Source organism: Solenopsis invicta, chromosome 13 (genome assembly GCF_016802725.1).
Source record: "Solenopsis invicta isolate M01_SB chromosome 13, UNIL_Sinv_3.0, whole genome shotgun sequence".
Classification (NCBI taxonomy): domain Eukaryota; kingdom Metazoa; phylum Arthropoda; class Insecta; order Hymenoptera; family Formicidae; genus Solenopsis; species Solenopsis invicta.
Window position 1 is genome coordinate 13,629,504 of NC_052676.1, and position 19,900 is coordinate 13,649,403.

General features: G+C 31.8%; 1 protein-coding gene across 1 annotated transcript in view; it reads right to left on the reverse strand.

Moving 5' to 3' along the window:
• LOC105202626 (probable ribonuclease ZC3H12D) overlaps positions 1–19,900 on the reverse strand; it is a 43,395-nt gene that overhangs the window by 6,663 nt on the left and 16,832 nt on the right. Inside the window, exons 2-6 of the mRNA XM_011171210.3 lie at positions 8,458–8,728; positions 7,424–7,940; positions 5,918–6,203; positions 5,374–5,698; positions 895–1,177 (exon numbers count right to left, since the gene is read on the reverse strand). Of these exons, the coding sequence (XP_011169512.2) occupies positions 895–1,177; positions 5,374–5,698; positions 5,918–6,203; positions 7,424–7,940; positions 8,458–8,728 (1,682 nt within the window). The remainder of the gene's footprint in view (positions 1–894; positions 1,178–5,373; positions 5,699–5,917; positions 6,204–7,423; positions 7,941–8,457; positions 8,729–19,900) is intronic.

Sequence of the window (19,900 nt, forward strand, 5' to 3'; positions counted from 1 at the left end):
TCCCTGCGTTTAAAGACTTTGGAGATATCATGAAAAATATTATTTTATCTCTGTTTAACTTTAAACAACAAATATAAAATGATATCTCTAATTCTGAACATCACTCTTTAGAATAATAATCGAATTGTCAAAGAAATATTTTGATATAAAAATTTTATTTAAAAAACCATATTAACAAAATCCTATGTTATTGTTTAACTCTGCATAACTCGAAGTGTGTACAGCCGAACAAAAAATTAAATGACAAAAAAAAACACTTGAATGTATGTACATTCGTGTAATAATACGCTCAAGTTAAAAAAATGCAACATGTAAAATTAAGTTAAAATATACCTTAAAAACGTTTAAAAGTGCTCAAAAGTAAAAACCCTTATAATAATTGTTAGCTATTGTGTATTGGCATATTAGAGCCACTAAAAAAATGGCGGGCTACTCAATGAATAATTCTATAAATAATTGAATTCGTCACCTAATAACGGAGATAATGGGGGTAACCATAATATCTACAGTAGCCATAATACCTTCTTCTCCTTTATATAATCACGTACATATAATTACAGAATGTTTTAACTTGATTGTCGATTATTATTACAAATTTAACGTAAAAATATTTGCAATTTTATTAAAATTTATTACAAATTCATTAAATACTATAAATAATTTTTCGCTGAAATTTCATTAGATTTTCATTGAATTTTCATTAAAATGTTATCTGTTTTTCATTAAACGTAAAAAATAATTAAATGTATTAAAACTTCATTAAATTTAATGTAGAATCAAATTTATAAAAATTGTATTAACATTTTTCAAAACAGGAATATAATCTGCATATTATCATATTCACGAAAAATACGAGGCTTAAATAACGAATATGTTCAGAAAAACTAGACTCACCTCATGGCAGTAACTGGATATGATGACTCATTGTTTGTGGCAAGTCTCGTCAACGGCCGATGTTGCATAGTAGAGCGCGGTGAGTTGATGATCGATTGCTGTTGCTGCTGTTGCGATGACTGGCTAGTTTGTTGTTGTTGCTGATGATATCGTCTAAGTTGGTAAAGCCGCGGATCGCACGATGGATTTAGAGTCAATTGTCGCTGTAACTTGCGATGCATGTTCACCGATTCTGGCTCGGGATTGTTCACTCTTGGCGTAGTCCAGTTCACTGCGGGGTAACCTTTAATAGAAATAAGATTATTAGATTATCCAAGCCATTAAAGAAAAGAAAAATTATTAGGTTGGTCAATAAGTTTGTGTAATTTTTGCTATGAGATGGCTTTAGGCTCATAAAAATGCCTATCTTCAATTCAAATCTTAGAAGAACATAAATATTTACAAGTGATATTTCAACAAACATTAAAAAAAACATGACGATTGGCACGTGTTCGATACCTATTGTAAGATATAACAAAAAACATTTTAAGGATGACCAGCAGCACGGCTTTTGAAAACTATGGTCAGCTTATTTATAAGATTTTCTTTATGGTTTTAGATTCAATTCCCATTCTTAGTCTATCTCTGTTCAGCTCTTTTAAAGACTTATACCGAAGTGATCGTTAGTTTTCTACTCGTCACCAAACGTTCATATTAGGATTGGTTAAAAATTTTGGCTTGTATTAGTCTTTTTTAGTTAGTGTATGAATTTTAAAAGTTTGCTAGCTGGTATTTTTTATAGAAATCTATTCTGTTCTAATAAGAGAAAGCACAAGCATTTATAGAAGAATCTGAACTTTGTATGTCCAAGTTTAAATCCACTTACCCTGATATTTTAATTTGTATGCTGTTAATCTAATTGCGCTAAATCTAATTGAGCTACGCTCACTTGGAGCTTAGGAGCATAAAACAGAGGACTACTTTCATCAATGTCTCTGTTGGTGATTTTCATAGCTTTCGCTGCAGTTCATATCTCTGAAGGTTTTTGAGCAGGTTCCTTTTCACTTTAGCCCATCAGATAATCGCAATATATATATATATATATATATATATATATATATATATATATATATATATAAATTTTGGTAGTAGTATCATTTTAATTGTAGTCACAAAATTACTCCAGATATCATCCCTTAGGTTTTACCTATAGCTTTTCTACATGGCCACATTAAGGTGTAGAAGTTTTTCCTCTTTTCTTTTACATATAATTTTCAGCTCAACTTAGTATTCAAGCAGACTCCTAAATACTTTGTGGAATTGCTGAATTCGATTTCCTTATTCTAAAGCTTTCAAGGCTAGATACATTTCAGGATTATACTTCTTGGTGAAGATCATAGCCGTGATCTTAGATAGATTAATCATCAGATTTTTGGGTCTACATTAGTTTTGTATGATACCCAAAATTTTATTCAAATGTTCTTTAATAATTGCAAAGCTGTATCTAGTCACTATATCTGGCATATATACAAAGAACTTTCTAGCAAGAGACGTAAATCGACATAAAAGCCATTCTATCTTTGTCTTTGTGTTCAAGCATACAAATGGCGATCCAAAAGTAAGGTTACAAAGCCTGCATTGAAGAGGGAACGTTTTATTCAGAAAAAAACCAATATACCCTATGATCAGAAAGTACCGGGAATTTTTTATTTAAAAGTACCGCGCATGCGGGAACCGGTTTATTTTTTTTTCTTATGTTGGTACGACCTTAAGACACACATCTGTCAGGTTTTAGTGCCATCCGATCATTAGTGTCTGCCTGGCGTTTGTTTACATCAGTCAACTTTTTTCATTTTGCCGCATTTTACCATGAATAATTTTGTTGAACAAAGAGTTTGTTTGAAATTTTGTGTTGCGAACGAAATTTCGTGTGCCGATGCACTGAAAATGTTGCAAAAAGCATTTTGCGAATCTGCTCTATCAAAAACAAGAGCATACGAGTGGTATAAAGACTTTAAAAGTGGTCGTACAGTGGTGGAAGATTTCCCTCGTTCCGGGCGTCCATCGACGTCGAACACCGATGAAAACGTGAAGAAAGTGAAAGAAATGGTGCTTGAAAATCGTCATACCAGCTTAAGAGAGATGTCTAGTGAACTTGGCATTGCATATGGAACGGCACAGCATATTGTGGTTGATGTTTTGGGTATGAGACGCGTGGCAGCCAGGCTCGTTCCGAAGGATCTGAATTTCTTGCAGAAACACCACCGAAAGACAGTTGCTGAAGAGATGATTTCCCAAAGTGATCCAACCTTCATGAAACGGATAATTACGGGCGACGAGACATGGGTCTATGAATTTGACATGGAAACAAAGCAACAATCGTCCGAGTGGCGCTTCGAAGACGAGCCGAAACCGAAAAAACCGCGTCAAAGCCGCTCAAAAGTGAAGGTGATGTTGACTGTTTACTTCGATTGCCAAGGCGTTGTGCACTATGAGTACCTTCCACCGGGCTAGACAGTCAACAAAGAATATTATTTATCCGTTTTGAAGCGTTTAAGAGATGCTGTACGTCGCAAACGGCTGGAAATGTGGGCCGACAATTCTTGGATTTTGCATGATGATAACGCACCATCGCACCGAACCCGAATTGTACTGAATTATTTGACCAAACATCAAGTAAATACCATCAAGCAAGCACCGTATTCACCTGATATGGCCCCGTGCGACTTTTTTTTGTTCCCCAAGTTGAAGTTGCTACTTCGTGGAAAGAGATTTCAGTCGATCGAGGAGATCAAAGAGAATGCGACGAGGGAACTAAAGGCCATCCCTTCGTCGGCCTACCAGGGATGCATGGAGGACTGGGTCAAGCGTTGGCACATGTGTGTTGCTTCAGATGGATCATATTTTGAAGGAGATAAAATAAATTTGCCTGAAATTTAATTCTATTTTGTTTTATTTAAAAATTCCCGGTACTTTCTGATCATAGGGTATCTACATTGAATTATATTCCTAATATTATTTTTTGACATAGTCGTCATAGCTGTTTAAGCATTTGTCGCTTCGTGATATGAGGTTAAAAATTTCCTTTTTATAAAATTTGGGCCCTTGCTCTTTTAACCAAATTTTCACAAAGTCTTTTACCTCCTTGTTCGAAGTGAACCGTTGGTCTCCTAAGTGTTCCTTGAAGTAAGGGAACAGGTGAAAGTTACTTAATGGAGCGAGGTTGTAGAATGTCTTAGCAAACCACGACGCTGTTGAAGCAGTTCCGCTGGGACGTCATCGACCACCCTTTCTACAGCCCGGACCTTGCTCCAAGTGACTTTCACCTATTCCCTCATTTCAAGGAGCATTTAGAAGGCCGACGATTCACTTCAAACAAGGAAGTGATAGACTTTGCGAAAACTTGGCCAAAAGAGCAAGGGCCTAAATTTTATAAGAACGGAATTTTTAACCTCATATCATGAAGCGACAAATCCTTAAAGCATAGCACAGCTATAATGACTATGTCGAAAAATAAGGTTAGGGATACAATTCAATGTATACATTAATTTTTCTGAATAAAACGTTCCCTCTTCACTGCAGGCTTTGTAACCTTACTTTTGGATCGCCCCTCGTAGATTGAATGGTTTTTGTGTAGGTTTTTTGTCTCTTGATGGAAAGCTCCCATATATGTATAGTCATAGACCACAAAGCTTATTTAGTTCCATTAGGAGTTTGTCCACCACAATAGGTACTACAGCAGAGAACACCTCTCCAACTGGTCGTCACTTCAGAGTTTTGTCATGAATGACAGATTCTTATTCGTCAACATGTGCCTAGTGTAAAGAGTGCTTCTGGGATCTCGCTCATTTTTTTTTAATTATTGTTTGAAGTGCTACTGAAAGTCTTCTCACTGAAGATTGCGTAGCTTTGTTTTCAGTTGTATTTCGATATTTCGATTTTCACAAGATGGTATAAGGAATAGGGGTGATATTGCTTATAGGAAAAGCAGTATTTGTCGATCTGCCTTTTTTATAAACGTATTCCTTGCAAAAATGGAAAAAGCATTATTTTTTTCTATTACACTGTCCAAATTTCCACTTCATAGAAGTTTTATTTACGCTTCTATTACTTTCTCCTTACATTCAACTTATATTCTGTTTTTTATTTTAATCTGGGATTGAAAGGACGTCAGTGATTTATCAATCAAGAGATCAGTTTTCAAAAACTTATTAACCAATCCATCCAATTCGTAGAAGATTTTTAATATAAAAGACGCGAGGATGAAATAAGTTTAAAAATCTTTGGCTAGAATGTAACCATTTCTACTTGACTTGGGTATGAACAAAACTCTGATATTCCAAACCTATCTTAAGAGATATTTTAACTATAATGGCTCTAAGGCTTCTATCAGGGTGTATAATAAAATCTTTAATCTTTCCCTGAATAGTGCAAGATATATTCTTTTTATTAAGTTCATAAATGATATTGTGCCCAAGGTTTAGCCTTCACAATTCTTACCTTGAGAATTCTGTACAGAAGACATCTGATTGTACATAACGGGACTAGTTGCAGACAAATCAGACGTGACATTCTCCACAGATTTACTCTTCGGAACAGATGATAAGGGTTGAATGATACTTGGTGGCACAGCTGATCTAGCCTTGCAGAGCGGCGGATGCTGCGGTACGGATGCGTTTGTAGACGGCAGTGGTAGACTCAGGCTCGGTCCACGGGCTTGTAAATGACGCTGAGCGTGCTCCACTAATCGTTCTGTCACTGATTTATGTGGATATGGGCCTCTCTCGGGATGTCGAAACTTGCATTTGTTTCCGTATGTACATTTCTGGGAATTTAAGAAACAATCGTTTACTTTAATTCTAAGAACATACATCTGATGTAATTTTGCATTTGACGTAATTTTATTTAATTTGACAAAAATATTCTCACCAGTGTTTCAATCTGGAATCTAAATTTTCTTTTAATTTTAATAAAAAATTCTTTTAGCTCTTGAAGCTTAAAAATAATGTAAAAGAAATAAATTGAAAGAAAGAAGAAACACTACCTTGGCGTAAGGACATGGAGGAGCAGACTCGACTCTTTTGGGAGAGATTCTAAGAAAATTTTCCAGAGTAGGACCGCTCCTGCCGAGCGGGTCATCTGGTGGCATGAATCGATCGTTTACAAAACTATACATCAGAATTCTCTCCTCGATGACTCTTCTAAACTCGGGATTCTCCTGTGCTAAATCCCGGTAATTATCGTTGCTGACTACGACGCCATCGACCTCCGCAGCCAGCTTCAAGATATATCGATCGTCGTAACATACCATACGCTTTCCACCCACCAACCTATAAACATTTAATATTCTCGTAGAAAAAAAACAAGAAATAATTTCGCATCATATACAATATATCAATGGATGTCTCGGTGAAAAATTTTTTTCAGAATTCATATATTTGTCACATATTTCAGAATTTCTATATAAATTTTATAACTTTTTAAGAAAATTTCTCAAAGATTTCTCAAAGATTAAAAAATATCATGATAAAAAATTTCGCCAGCGCATATCTTGAACTACATATAACAATAGTATAATTATATAAACAATTATATTGTACGTAATATAAAATCTAAACATTACAAGGAATTGATCACAATCTAAACAAATGCTTTCGGATTAACTTATTTACCTATTTACAAATGGATAGATCCAAAAAATCATAATACAAATGGTATTTGTAATCAAATCCCGAATGACATTCGCTTATCACGGCGTAACACCGAGCAACTCATTTTTATTTCTGGAAACAGAATACCAAGAAGAACAAAAAAGAAAAAGGAATGGAAAGAGGAGGGGGGAGGGAGAGGAGAATGGGAGATCCTTGAGACGATTTTCATACGAATAGATCGTGCATGTACAGATAGAACGCGGGGCCGGTTATTCCAGCTCCGGATAATATTAGTCGGTGGCAAAGCAAATCCAGTTGCTAGAATAAAAGACATCTGCTTCGTCCTCAATTATTTCAGTTTTAAATTCTCGTTTCTTATCGTCGAGACTAGCGACTCGTTGTTTACAGTTCAGACGTATTTTTATTTGTACGATTTATGCAAGTTATATATTTAGATGAATATATAATTTGTTTCCATACGTTTTCAAACTTGATTTTCATATAATTTTCATATTAATTAGTTGACTACCTATTCAAACTGAATAATTGGTTGTTTGATTTAGAAAGCCAGTATATGCAAAGAGTAACTCTAAAACAAAAGGAAAATAAAAGAAATGTTTCTACGTAAAATGAGTGATATAAGGCCTGTAATAAGTGCAGTAAAATTTTTCTCTCTTGTTTTAAATTGTTAAGTTTATTTTCGACAAAAAGCATTTCTGGCGTTGCTTTAATCCCCAAGTTCCAAGTAAGCTGGCCAGATCTCTATTGTAAAGTTTAGAGCTTAAAATAAATAAACGTCACAGCTCAGAACTTTAAAATAAAGGTTTTTATTACACCTACTATTCTATCAGGGCTTGATCTTCCTGAATCTTGACAAATCGCATAAACTGTAAACCAACCTGGAAGGTGTAAACACAAGCAGACGATCCTTCTCGAGCTCGCTCAGAATCTCTTGGTCGGCGACTGGATTATCAGGTCTCGAGGCTTCCTTTCGCCACTTGGGTACAAAAACGGTGATTTCCTTATGACCTCTGGCGCGAAACCAATCGACGCAAATCTTAATGCCACGACAGGAGAACACCTCCTTATTGCCATGACTCATAGCGACATTGCTACCATCGATGACGACAGGCCTTAGATCCATTGATGAGATCGCATTCGTCGCTGTGGCGTTCGTTGCAATCGTTGAGGTCAGAATCGACCCTCCGCCCTCGTCAGTGCTCGCGTCAACGTCCAGCAGACCGTCCGCTTCCTCGGAACCGTCGGTAAATTTCGGGGAGCAAGTAGCCCCGAGTTTGATCAGTTCGGCCAATAACTCATTCTGACCCGGATCCGGACCTAACTTCTGCAACGCCGCTTGCACCAATTTTTCAGTGTAGCCCAATTTAAGAGCGAACTCCACGCGAGCAATGTAACCTAAACGAATAAATTATGTTGATATTAATATAAAATTTGATGAATTTGATTTCTGAAAGACTCGAATGATAACCTCATTCAACATTTTCTGACTCAATTGATCAAAAATGTCTGTTATTGAAAAGACATTGAGTTATCTCGAGACACTATATCTTCAGCTTGTTTAGTTATAGCGGACTAATTTACACCAAGATTTGATTGCACGACCTGACCTATGCTCTGACTTAAAGTAAGTCAAAAACATTTGCATTACGTAGATCTATGACTTGTACTTTTAGTTCGAATATAAATTATATTATTTATTTCTTTCAAATTTGTTATTAAAGATGATCCAACTATGTTTACATTATGATCTAAATCATAGCATGTGAAAAAAACTTGACTTAAGCCAAGTTGGAGTGTTTAACAGCTATTTACATAGTTGCAACTTATTGTTTATAGGCAGAATATATAGCAAATATTCGAGGTCGCGACACGGTTTAAACTAGCGATTGTAGGGTGATTCAAGAAGACTTACCTGGGTTCTGCGTGGGTGATGATCCTTGGATGGTAACGTACTCCGCAAATTCGGCCGCCAGAGTATCGGATGTGGTGCGAGATACATCCGGGTGCGACGTAGACACCTGCGATTCCGAGCGCGGACGCCGCGCCGTCGCTGTCGCCGTCATGGTTGTCATTGTCGTCGCCGTTGTCGTCGTCGAGTCCTCAGCCTCGTAATCACTATCGTATGAGGAGTCTTCTGCGTCCGGCATGCTACCCGTGCCCAGTACAGTGCAGTCCACATATCTCTGCAACAAAAAGCGAAAAAGTTGTTTACAATACAAGATATTTTGTTCTGTGTAATAAAGATATAAATAAAGCCATCTATCCTACATTAGGACTACTAGAAAAAAGAATATAGAATTTTTTATATTTTTTCATAATTTTCCGGATTTTATAAAATTTCTTCAGAAATTATAGAATGAGAAATTCTTAGACTATATGAAAATTTAGGATTTATAGAAAACATATTAACTTTCATATGTTTTCATAATTGCTGTGACAATAATGCTTCTTCTGTTGTAACTAAATGAGCTTTACGCGGCACTGCCGACAGATGACCCCAGTGGAATTCTATTCTCGTAATTAAAAAACACAGAGTAGAATAAAAATCACAACATGAAATTCTTGAACTGCGTCTTAACAAAATCATAAAGTAATGATTTTAGGTGGGGTCCCCAAAACTGGACACTCCAAAGTAAAAGTAGATACTATTAATCAGAAAGTACTTAGTCTAATAAAACGCAATGAATTTATTTAAATTTATTTCCTCCTCTTCAAAATAATTTTTTCCCACTACAATACATTTACGCTAACGTTTTTATATGGCTACAACAAAATTCTTTTGTTAATTATTGTTATACGACTTATCATCTATGCTTAATATTTTACAAAGGACCTCTTCAATCAAGGCTTGGCTATGATTTGCGTTCCTCATCTAGTGAGTTCTCCTTGTCAGTTCTAAGTAAAGAAAAACTTTTAATATTTTCTTGGAAATTCTGGAGAGCTATAAGAGTTGTATCAAAAAGTATTAGAATTTATTTTGTTCTTGTTAAAAATAAAAATGTTAAAATCAATTTTTGTATCGCAGAAAATAAAGTTGGTACCCCATATCTTCAAATCATAATTTTTTTATATTTAATCATCTTTTTGAAATGTGTCAGAAACTTTAGAACTCTTTGAGAAAGAGCCAAAACTCTATTAAATATATCAACATTTTGAAAATAAAATACTGTGTCACAGTGGTACTAACGTGCTCATATTAACCTTTTATCTATAGATTTAGTTAGATTATATCCTGCATCCTATATGAGGTACAGAAAACGGAAACATGCACAATAAAAACGCAACGGTCAACAAATAAGGACTCGCCGATTTATAATTATACGGTTATAGGGATAAGGCTGTAACAATTAATTTTATGCTAACAAAAAAATCCTTGAATTTTCAAAGGATCAAAAAAATTATGCATATATACGAAACAAGTAGCGTGTAAGTAATCTTCTTCCTTTTAATCTTTGGAAAAAAAATAAAGATTAATTGATTCATAAGAGAATATTCGCAGATATTCACCTTGAAGATAATCGCTTGATTCTTGAGGTGTCAATAAACCGCCGGGCAATGCGGAAATTAAGAATTTGCAGATTGCAACGAATACGTGCCGACAGGCGACAATAACCGATATGTACTCTACTTGACGGCGCCATTTTCCTCATCGTGCGTTTACGTTCCGTTACTTAACCGAGTCCTGGTTGGATTCATTATGTTCCACCTAGCACACTATTATTCGTTCTTCCCGCAGCATCGATTATTTAACTTACATATAAATTGGTCGTGCATGCCTATTTTTGTGGCAGGCAAAATAAATAAAAAAGCACGGTTTTAAAATAAATCAAAGCGGTCTTTCTTTAGTAAATTGCCATTGCAGTTCGATACTAGAATGATGTTGCAGGCGTTTAAGAACGGCATCACGGATATGGTATTCTCGAACAAACTTTGATTTCTTATAACTTTTACAGAAATAAGTATACTGCAACATTTCTTTTTATCTTATCAATATTCTAGATATTACAGATTACAAATGACAGGCCAAAAATAACAAAGGATTATATTAACAAAAAAAATTATAAAAATAAAAAAAACTTTGAAAATTATTTTTTCTAAAAAGTTTTATTTTTAAAAGAAAGTAAAAATTCAAATAATCAATATTCTAGAACTAGAAATTTAATTTAAAAAAAAGATACAATTTTATCATTTCAAAAAGTATAATTTGAGATAAGAAATAAAAAAATATTAGCACCAAAAAATGGTTTATAACACCCTTTCAAGACGGTTTTTACCGGTACCATGGTACACATGTGTACCTAGAGTCTCGACAGGGTTAATATTCTCGAAACATCACTTGAAAATATATAATGGATTTATATATGGATTTATAATATATTTTATCAAAGGATTATATCAAAAGATTTATAAGGGAGGATCCCAGATGCGCACAACCCGATCGGACACCACCAATCACGTAATCTAATCTAACCCAACCAACGGAAATACTCTAGGCATCGGCCGCTATAATTGGTGGTGTCCAATTGGGCCTGTGCGCATCTGGGACCCTCCCATTTATAACATATTTAACTTGCTAGTTAAATTAATTTCCAAAATTATAATAAATACCAATCTTAGAAAAAGAATTTCAGAATGAACTACAGTCTCGTTCTAACTATAAGATAATAAGCATCAACATCATTTCTATAAAACAAATTCAAATACTATTTTAAATTTTGTAACAAATTAAAGATAATTACGCTACATTCAATTTTTGTAATAAAATTGTAATAATATTTGTGACATTATTCGCATTTTTTAAAACTAGACAAAACAAGCGCGCTCTATAAAGCTTCTAATATTACATAATTTCATATAAATTACAAATTAAATATTAGACTATTAACCTCTTGATACACATAATCAAAATACGCGATCTCCGCAACGACAGCCATTCACGAAGTAAACGCTGAATGAGAACCAATCAACACCACGAAAAAGTGACAACAATAAACTTCGAGAGATTCGAATATCGATGCAATGCACTTTTTTTAGATATACAATGATGATTAATGATACTTACGATAAGCATTTTAAATCATAAGTATAGATGAAACAAATTAAAAAATAAAAGAATAAATAAACATTGAAAATAAAATAATGTGCTACAAAAGAAATAAGCATATAATTATTTTTTAAATAAAATATATCTTTGTTCATCAAGCAATACGTCTATATCGTTAATTAGTATTTTTTTCTTGAATATCTCGTATAATATCGCCGCTAAAAATATTCGGAGAGATCCGCGTAAGATAATTCGTGCGCGACTCGTCTCCAGTTCGAGAAATTATCGTAAATAGGGCATAGCTCTCCCAGATTGGCGGATGTAACCATTAGCGGAGATCCAGGTGAAAGTAGAGAGACGCGAAGGCGAGGGAGGAAGGGAGAACAACCAAGCGAGCGAACGAGAGAGAGGGGCCAGGCGAAGAGAGAGGGGGGGGAGAGAGAGCATAGCAATCATTAGGATCGCCAGTTCCACCGGTAACGTAATGTTACAGGTGGAGTATGACAATAAGAATTTTTACGTCACTCACGCCTTAAAACACTCAAGAAACGCAACTAGAAAGTTACGAAGTTAAGAATAACAGGTTTCTAGACAAATTTGGATAGACATATGTGCTCTGAGATTTAAATTAGTTTAGAAGGATCTCTGTTAAGCTGGACCCCTTACCATCTTAAATCAAGTTCACACTTGATAAAAATTTAGTGCTATTTATGTGTGCTAATTTGTTGCTATAGTCCGAATTTTGTTCAAACCATTTAGCAGAAAAAACGGAAAAGACACAGTAGACACACCATATTAGAAAAAAAATATGATGATCATATAAAAAATAAACAAGAATTTATTGCTAATTTATTGCTCCAAGATGACGTAAAAATAATTTCAAAATGATATTATTTAAAAAAATACCTATAGCACAAAAAGATTGTAGAAATATTTCATTGCAACATTGCAAAAACGTTACAAAATGTTGCTGTAACAAGGATAAAATATCCGTTTTTAGAAATATTTCCCTCATAAAAAAATTTTCTCACAATTTTCCATATCATAATAAAATTTCTAATAATTTCTTACATCAACCATTTGTAAATAACTATGTAAATTCTTCAATTTTTTTCATATTTTTTCAAATTCTGTCTTTAAGACATGAAATCTAAAATTATATATCAGAATGATCCTACGAGAAAGTAGGAGAAAATTTTCAAATTTTATTATATTTTTTCCGGAAAACATAAAATAAGAAGACATAATTTCTCAGTACGATCGCACGAGAAATTATATGAAATTCTTCAGATTTCCTAATATTTTCTAACATTTTTTTCCAACAACAAGAAATAAGAAATCTCGTTGATAAAAATGTTTGTTAAAATTTTGTAGAATTTCTATATAATTTTATAATTTTTTCAGATTTTTTAGTTGAGTTGGAACATTTTGCAGAAATACTGAAGAAGTCTATATCTTTTCTCAGAATTTTTTATACATGTTAATTATGAAATATCTTAAGATTTCTTCTAAGATTTTTTGTTTTATAATTTCTGATAAAATTTTATAATTTCTTATAAAATCTAAAAAAATTTAAAGTATCTGTTAGAAATTATGAGATGAGAAATCTTGGAATATTTTAGAATTCACTTGCATAAAGAATTTTAAGAAAAGATATAGATTTTTTGAGTATTTCTGAATAATGAGTATTACTGAACAATGAGTATTACTGAAAAATTCCAATTCATATAAAAATTATGAAAAAAATGTTTACCATGATCATTATAATGTTTCAATATAATCGCATGTTCAAGCACACACAAACATTGTGATTGGCTGGTGGTCAATCGCAACGTGGTCAAAAGACTCCCACCCATTATTTAGTTATATGTCATTATTTGATCTTTACTACAAAAATGTTTTGGTGTACGCACAGAAAGAACAATTTTGCAGAAATAAATATCTGAAAATACTTACACTAAACCATTAAAAAATTTATATTGGATATTTAAACTACTTATTAGAATGTTAAAACTTTTTGCAGCAAGATTATTATCACGTTTGAATGTTTATATTTTGATAGTTTGATATAAAATTATTTTCTGATCTGTATCTAGCTAAATTTTTAGATGCTACGGTAAAATTGTTCTTTCCAATCGGGATTGTGCTTTCGTATCCATCAATATCAATCATATCTAAAAAGTTTAGCCTCAAGATATTTAAATTAAATTGTGTAACGGTAAACCGGGTGAAGTGATGTGAACTTAGAAAAATCGTGGTTTACTATAACGTGAATGTTACATATGATCAATTTGGAAAATTGAAATTTTGACAATTTGTCAAGTTTAGAAATAAGAAGACTCATTCTTGCTAAAAACTTTTTTCATAATTTTTCATAAAATTTCTTACGACTTGTCAGAAAATATCTCATAATTTCTTAGATAAGATGTTATATTTACTCATAAAATGATCGTTTACTCATACTCACAAAATGCAATATGAAAAAAAATATAAGTTTTCTACAGTTTTTCTCTGATTTATCAGATTTTCTCTTGTTATATACATCATGTTTTTTTATACTTTATCATTTAATACTTTATCAGGAGATCTCAATATATTTCAGATTTCCTTAGATTTTCTATTCGTTTAAAAAAAAGATTGTTATTTTTCTTCATCCAGCTCTGTAAGTTCATGATCTTTAATAGCAATTTCGGCTGATCAAATAATAGTCTCCCTCAGCGGTGCAGCGTGTTTGTCTGGGCTCGGTACACCGCACAAGTGCATATTCGGTGTACGCAAAGTGATTCAAAGTGACAAAATAGTCAGTTGGTGCAATCGGTAACGTATGGGTAAACGCACTGCACACACTTGCACTAACTCTACATTGGTAGCACACCGGCCGAAATCGCTATTAGATTCGCATCTCAATCGCATTAAGGGGATGCTAAAGTCGTTCTTTTTTACCGATTAAACATTAATTTTCGCGCACGCCGTTTCTTTTAATTGCATTTACAGATTTAAAAATCCTTCTCCATAATTAAAGTGTAGACAGTAATGTACAACGGACGCAACAATTGTATAAGGAAAACCAAAAAAATTGAAAATAAAAGTTAAAGGTCAGTGGTTTTGTTCAACATAACAGACTTCAAAATATTATGTAGTCTTGTTTTTTAAATTTTAATACGGAACCAACTACTTTAATACTTAACATACCGATTATTTCGTAAACAATGCAGTAGCAATTTTTTTCAGAATATAATTTTGATTACAAATTACTTCTACTATGCAAAAAAAGTTATAGATGCCCATTTAAAAAACCTATTTTTATAACTCGAAAAGGTCACGAGTAAAAAAATTTTTTTACATGCATTTTGTAGTCGACTAAGAGCCATATAAATTTCTGTTATTAAACTTTCTTGTAACTTCAATCAGTTATGAAATATCTGCTCGGACATTATGGACGGACACCCTAAATATACATAAAATAAACAATCGAGTATATAAACAATGAAAAACATGTAAAGTAATAATATTAGAAAAATATAAAATCATAATTGATTTCATTAAGTTATGAGTAGTTATATCTTAAATATGGAAAAAAAAGGTGAAAAGTATATTTCTTATTGCGCCTGACAAGATTAAAGGATTTGTTGCTCTTATTACATTCGATACTAAAATATTTTAGAAAACGTTATCGAAATGTTAGAGAGTCCGAGAGAGTGCAAGATCCAAATTTGCTAATTATATAACATGTTCAAAATAATTAATTTATCTTAGCCGTTCGCATGGCGTTATAAGTTAAATATTCAAAGAATTTATTGCTTATATGATTATGATACAACAAAAATAATATTATTGTATCAAATAATGTATTATTGGAATATCCTAAAATGCGACATTGTTACTGGCTATATTACGTTAAAAATAATTACTTTATCTGCAATGCAATAAAGTCCGTTATCCAATCTTCAAAGAATTTAGAAGCCACCAATTTCATTTTTTGCTTCTCAGATTGAGCACCGGCAAATTACGAAAACCGAAACTGACGATGTTGCGTGCACGACGCGACGAATTTCTCGACAACCTTGCGTCGTCACCTATCACTCCCGGATCTAGCTTAACGTATCGGATACATGTGAGAAGCAATGACGGCTGGAGGATGATGTTTATGTGATATACGTGGCAAAAAGATAGAGAAAGAGAAAAACAATCGAGTCACCCATATTTAGTTGCAATTGAATTTGGGAAAAACACCGAAATTCGGAGCGCCGTTTTTTCAAAATTCCATAGAAAAAAAAGGTTTTTAAACCCCTAAAATTATGGTAATCGTGGGACAATATAAACAGCGAATTTTAATATCATTTTTATTATAGTAATTACTTATAATATTACTTTATTATTTTAATATTTAATATAATTTTATTAAGTTTTTTTAAATATTACTTTATAATGAATTTATTCCATGTCCATGTTGTCATAATTTTAAGGATATTTTTAACAAGAAATTGTTTCATTGTTAAATTATTAGCCGTTTCAGGACTTTTATCATGTATTATAGTTTTAAATTTTTTGAAATCTATGATCTATACGGTCTTGCTTTCTACTTTAATTTATATTTCATGCTGTCAACTATTACCGATTTCAAAGATATTCATTAATTTGCTGTACAAATCAAAACGGTTCCTTGGAGAACAAAATTCTCTAAGTTGTATATTATGCAATTCTCAATATACAATGCCCACACGCAACAGTTCTATCTTAATAGTATATACATGAGAACCTGAATATGAATGAATACCTTGCGTATCCACGCATGTTATTAAAATATTAATGAATTTCAATTGATGTTTTTGTGGTCATCGAGATGCGTCATGGGATTTGCCGAAGACGGCCTTCTTCAATTATTTCCTACATCGATGTCGAAATTTAGAAAGAAAGAAAAGAATAAAAAAAGAGCCTTTCTTTACGTATTGAGAGAAAAGTATACAGTAGTGGTGATTATCATTGTATGGTAAAATAATAATGGTTAAAAGCTCTATTTTTATTATTATTATTGTTAAAATATTAGTAATAATAACCTTGTGCTTATAGTTTTAACAATTACAAAAAAATTTTATTATAAATTATAATTTTAAATATATAGTAAAATATCCAGATACGGACACTAAAAATAAAATGAACATTTCTATGTAGTAAATATAGTAAATTACAATTTTATAATATTTTATAATAGAATTTTATAATAATATTATTTTATAATATTATTTTCATAATATTCTCTTATTATTATTTATCAATAATAATAATTAATAACTATAATTTGCATCGTTAAAACAATTATGAATATGTAACTAACACAGTAATGAATAACACCGCAAATAAAAATAAATTGTAGTTAAATTTTGGTAATTGTAACCATTTTGTCTCTCGTTGTACGATAAATCGTATGTATATACGAACGTTTCAGATGTAATGTTACTATAATAAATTTACAGAGTCGTATTTTCGGATATGTACATATTTTGATCCGATTGTCAAAATATCGCGGATGCCGACTAGGATCTCGTTAGAAAGTCTGCGAAAAGATAGATCAACCGGAAGACGGCAATTTTCCAAAGAAAGTTTCGTCGTTGCACACTTTCTCTCCCGCGCTGGCTCTCTCAACATTATTATTCGTTTTATTATAAAGAAACGTCAAATTTGGGTCGCACACTTTTTACTTTCTATTTATATAAAATTAACAATGAAATTATAACAATAGATAAAGAAACAAATTATTAAAAAAAATATATGTTATATATGAATTTTCGGTTTTGTCATTTCAGGACACATCACGAAATCCATACAACGTCGTATAATTATGTCTATTAAGCTAGCACAGTCATTGTTTTTAATGAAACGACTGGAGCAACAAAATCGACAATAGATTCATTAATTAATATAAATAGCACTATAAAAATACATATTTGAATTTTGTTTTATTCTTTATAACTGACTTTAATTTTAAACTCACACAGCCATTTTTTTAGTGAATCGCTTGAAACAAAAAAATAACAATTAATTTTTAAATTAAAGGGAATAATTAAAGGGCAAAGACGCAAGCAGGATTTTAGAGCTATCAAATATTTATTTTAATGAATTAATATCGATATAATCTTCCCAATGATGAGATTGCAAGTTATATTAATAGTGTCATATTAAGTACAATTTAAGTTACAATGTTTATTTCAAGATAGAGTCGCATTTCTTGCCTTTGTCTATTTTGTTTTCAAGTCGCATAATCTAGGCCGGTCAGATTTTTTTGTCGAGAACGATGAAAATCCATATAGTTTAATTATTCTCTTTGATTTTTAATTTTGTAATCACAAATCTTTTGTATTGAATTAATTTTTAAATCACATTTAATTGTGCTGAAATGGCTATGTCAACTTGATAGACCATAAAATATCGTGATAACGTCCACATAACGTGATATGATAAGGTGTACTATGTAATCTTAAATTTTACCATTCTTATAACAATCAGTGTTGCATCAGGTTATTATAAATATTTATAAAAAAATATAATAACAAATTAGTGTATTGTAAATTAATTTTTTAGTATTTAAAAAAATTTTTAAGACTCTTGTCATTGTCAAATCTGACAATAATATTTCAAAATTAATTTGAAATATTATTTCTAGATATTACTTCAGTTTATGATTATATTTTGAGTCCGACAATTATGTCATTTATAGAATTAAAAAATATATTAAGTACAAAGATTCACTTCAATCGAAAAATGATATTTCTTATTTCTTATCTTATTCATAAATCGATCTAATGCCTGACTTATTATAAATCAATCCCTTAAAAAAATACTATAAATCTTTATATTTTATTCCCCTGAAAGTTGCCCTAAATTTTTTACCTTTCCCTCGTGATAATAGAGGAAATACGAGGGTCGTGAGATAACAGGTGTGGGATGGTGAAATACCATAATATCTCGTATAATTCGCGTTGAATTCTAAGTGCAACCATTAAAATGACTTCATTACAATCTATTTAGACATTGTAGAATATACGGGTACTGGTCATTAGTGTTCATTGCGCTTTTATAAAAGCTAAATTTCAGTTTTGCAGTTAGCAGCGATTTTTACAAGTGTATATATTCTCTATGTAATTTTGAAAAGTATATGTTAGATATTAATTTTTTAACTTTAATCTAGCTTGAAGGCTTTGAATGTGACTTTCAAATAATGTAATTGAGTTTAATATGTTCCGTAATATATGTGTGAATTCGGTACAAAAAGTTACATATCATACGTTGCATAATGCTTACTAGCAGCAAATTATGTTAAAAAGTTATTTTTTAATCCAAAAAAATTATTAAAAAAAAAATTATATTTTTTTATATAAAACATATTTTATCAAATTTTCATAAAAACTTGTTTATGGCATTTATTAGTGTGTAAATCTAAGAAGGATCATTAATTTGTGATTTCTTTTTATAATTAAAAGTACCTTTTATTATTACATAAGTTACGTAAGTATCTTTTATTATTACATAAATTACATATTCCACGACTCCTCTGCTATCTTACAAACGCAACTTTTTTCCTTTTTCAATAAATTTTAGATTACGTTTATTCTGTATCTGATGATCTATAGGGTGATTGGTAGAATGCTATGGCTAACAAACTAGTGTTGATAAGAATTGTGTTGCATAAATATACAATTGAATTATTTTAAAGAAATAAAATGGTATTCTACCACCGCCTTCCTTGCTCTAATAAAATTCAAATTTAGGAGCAAATCTAGCAATTTTAATAGCAATAAAAAAATAACAATAAAATAATTTACACAAGAAATATCAACACGAAGATCCAGCCATGACCAAATAAGGCTATTCTTGTGTTTTCACGTATCAATATTTATATACTTCCCTAGTACTACTATTCCAAAATTCCACGACACAAGATATTCCAAGACACAAGATAATCAACTGAGATACTGACAATAAAATAGTTGTTTTTAAGTTCATTAAATTGTGTCACTTCAGAAAAGTCATAGATTCTATTATATCAGAATACTATAATAATAAAATTTTAAAGCACAAGATGCTATACATATTGCTTTCAACATACTTTTATTTATTAATTTTGTCATTTTAGTTAGAATAGGTATCTCAAAAGTTAAAATCCAATCATGCTTGTGATTGTTCAAAATGAAGAAGCGCTTCTAAGAATTTGTTCCCGCTTTATCTTTGAATATTCTTGAAACTGGTTCCATGGTATCTACGTATAGAACACACGTTACAGAAAAGGACGGTAAAGGACAAGAGGAGGACAGTC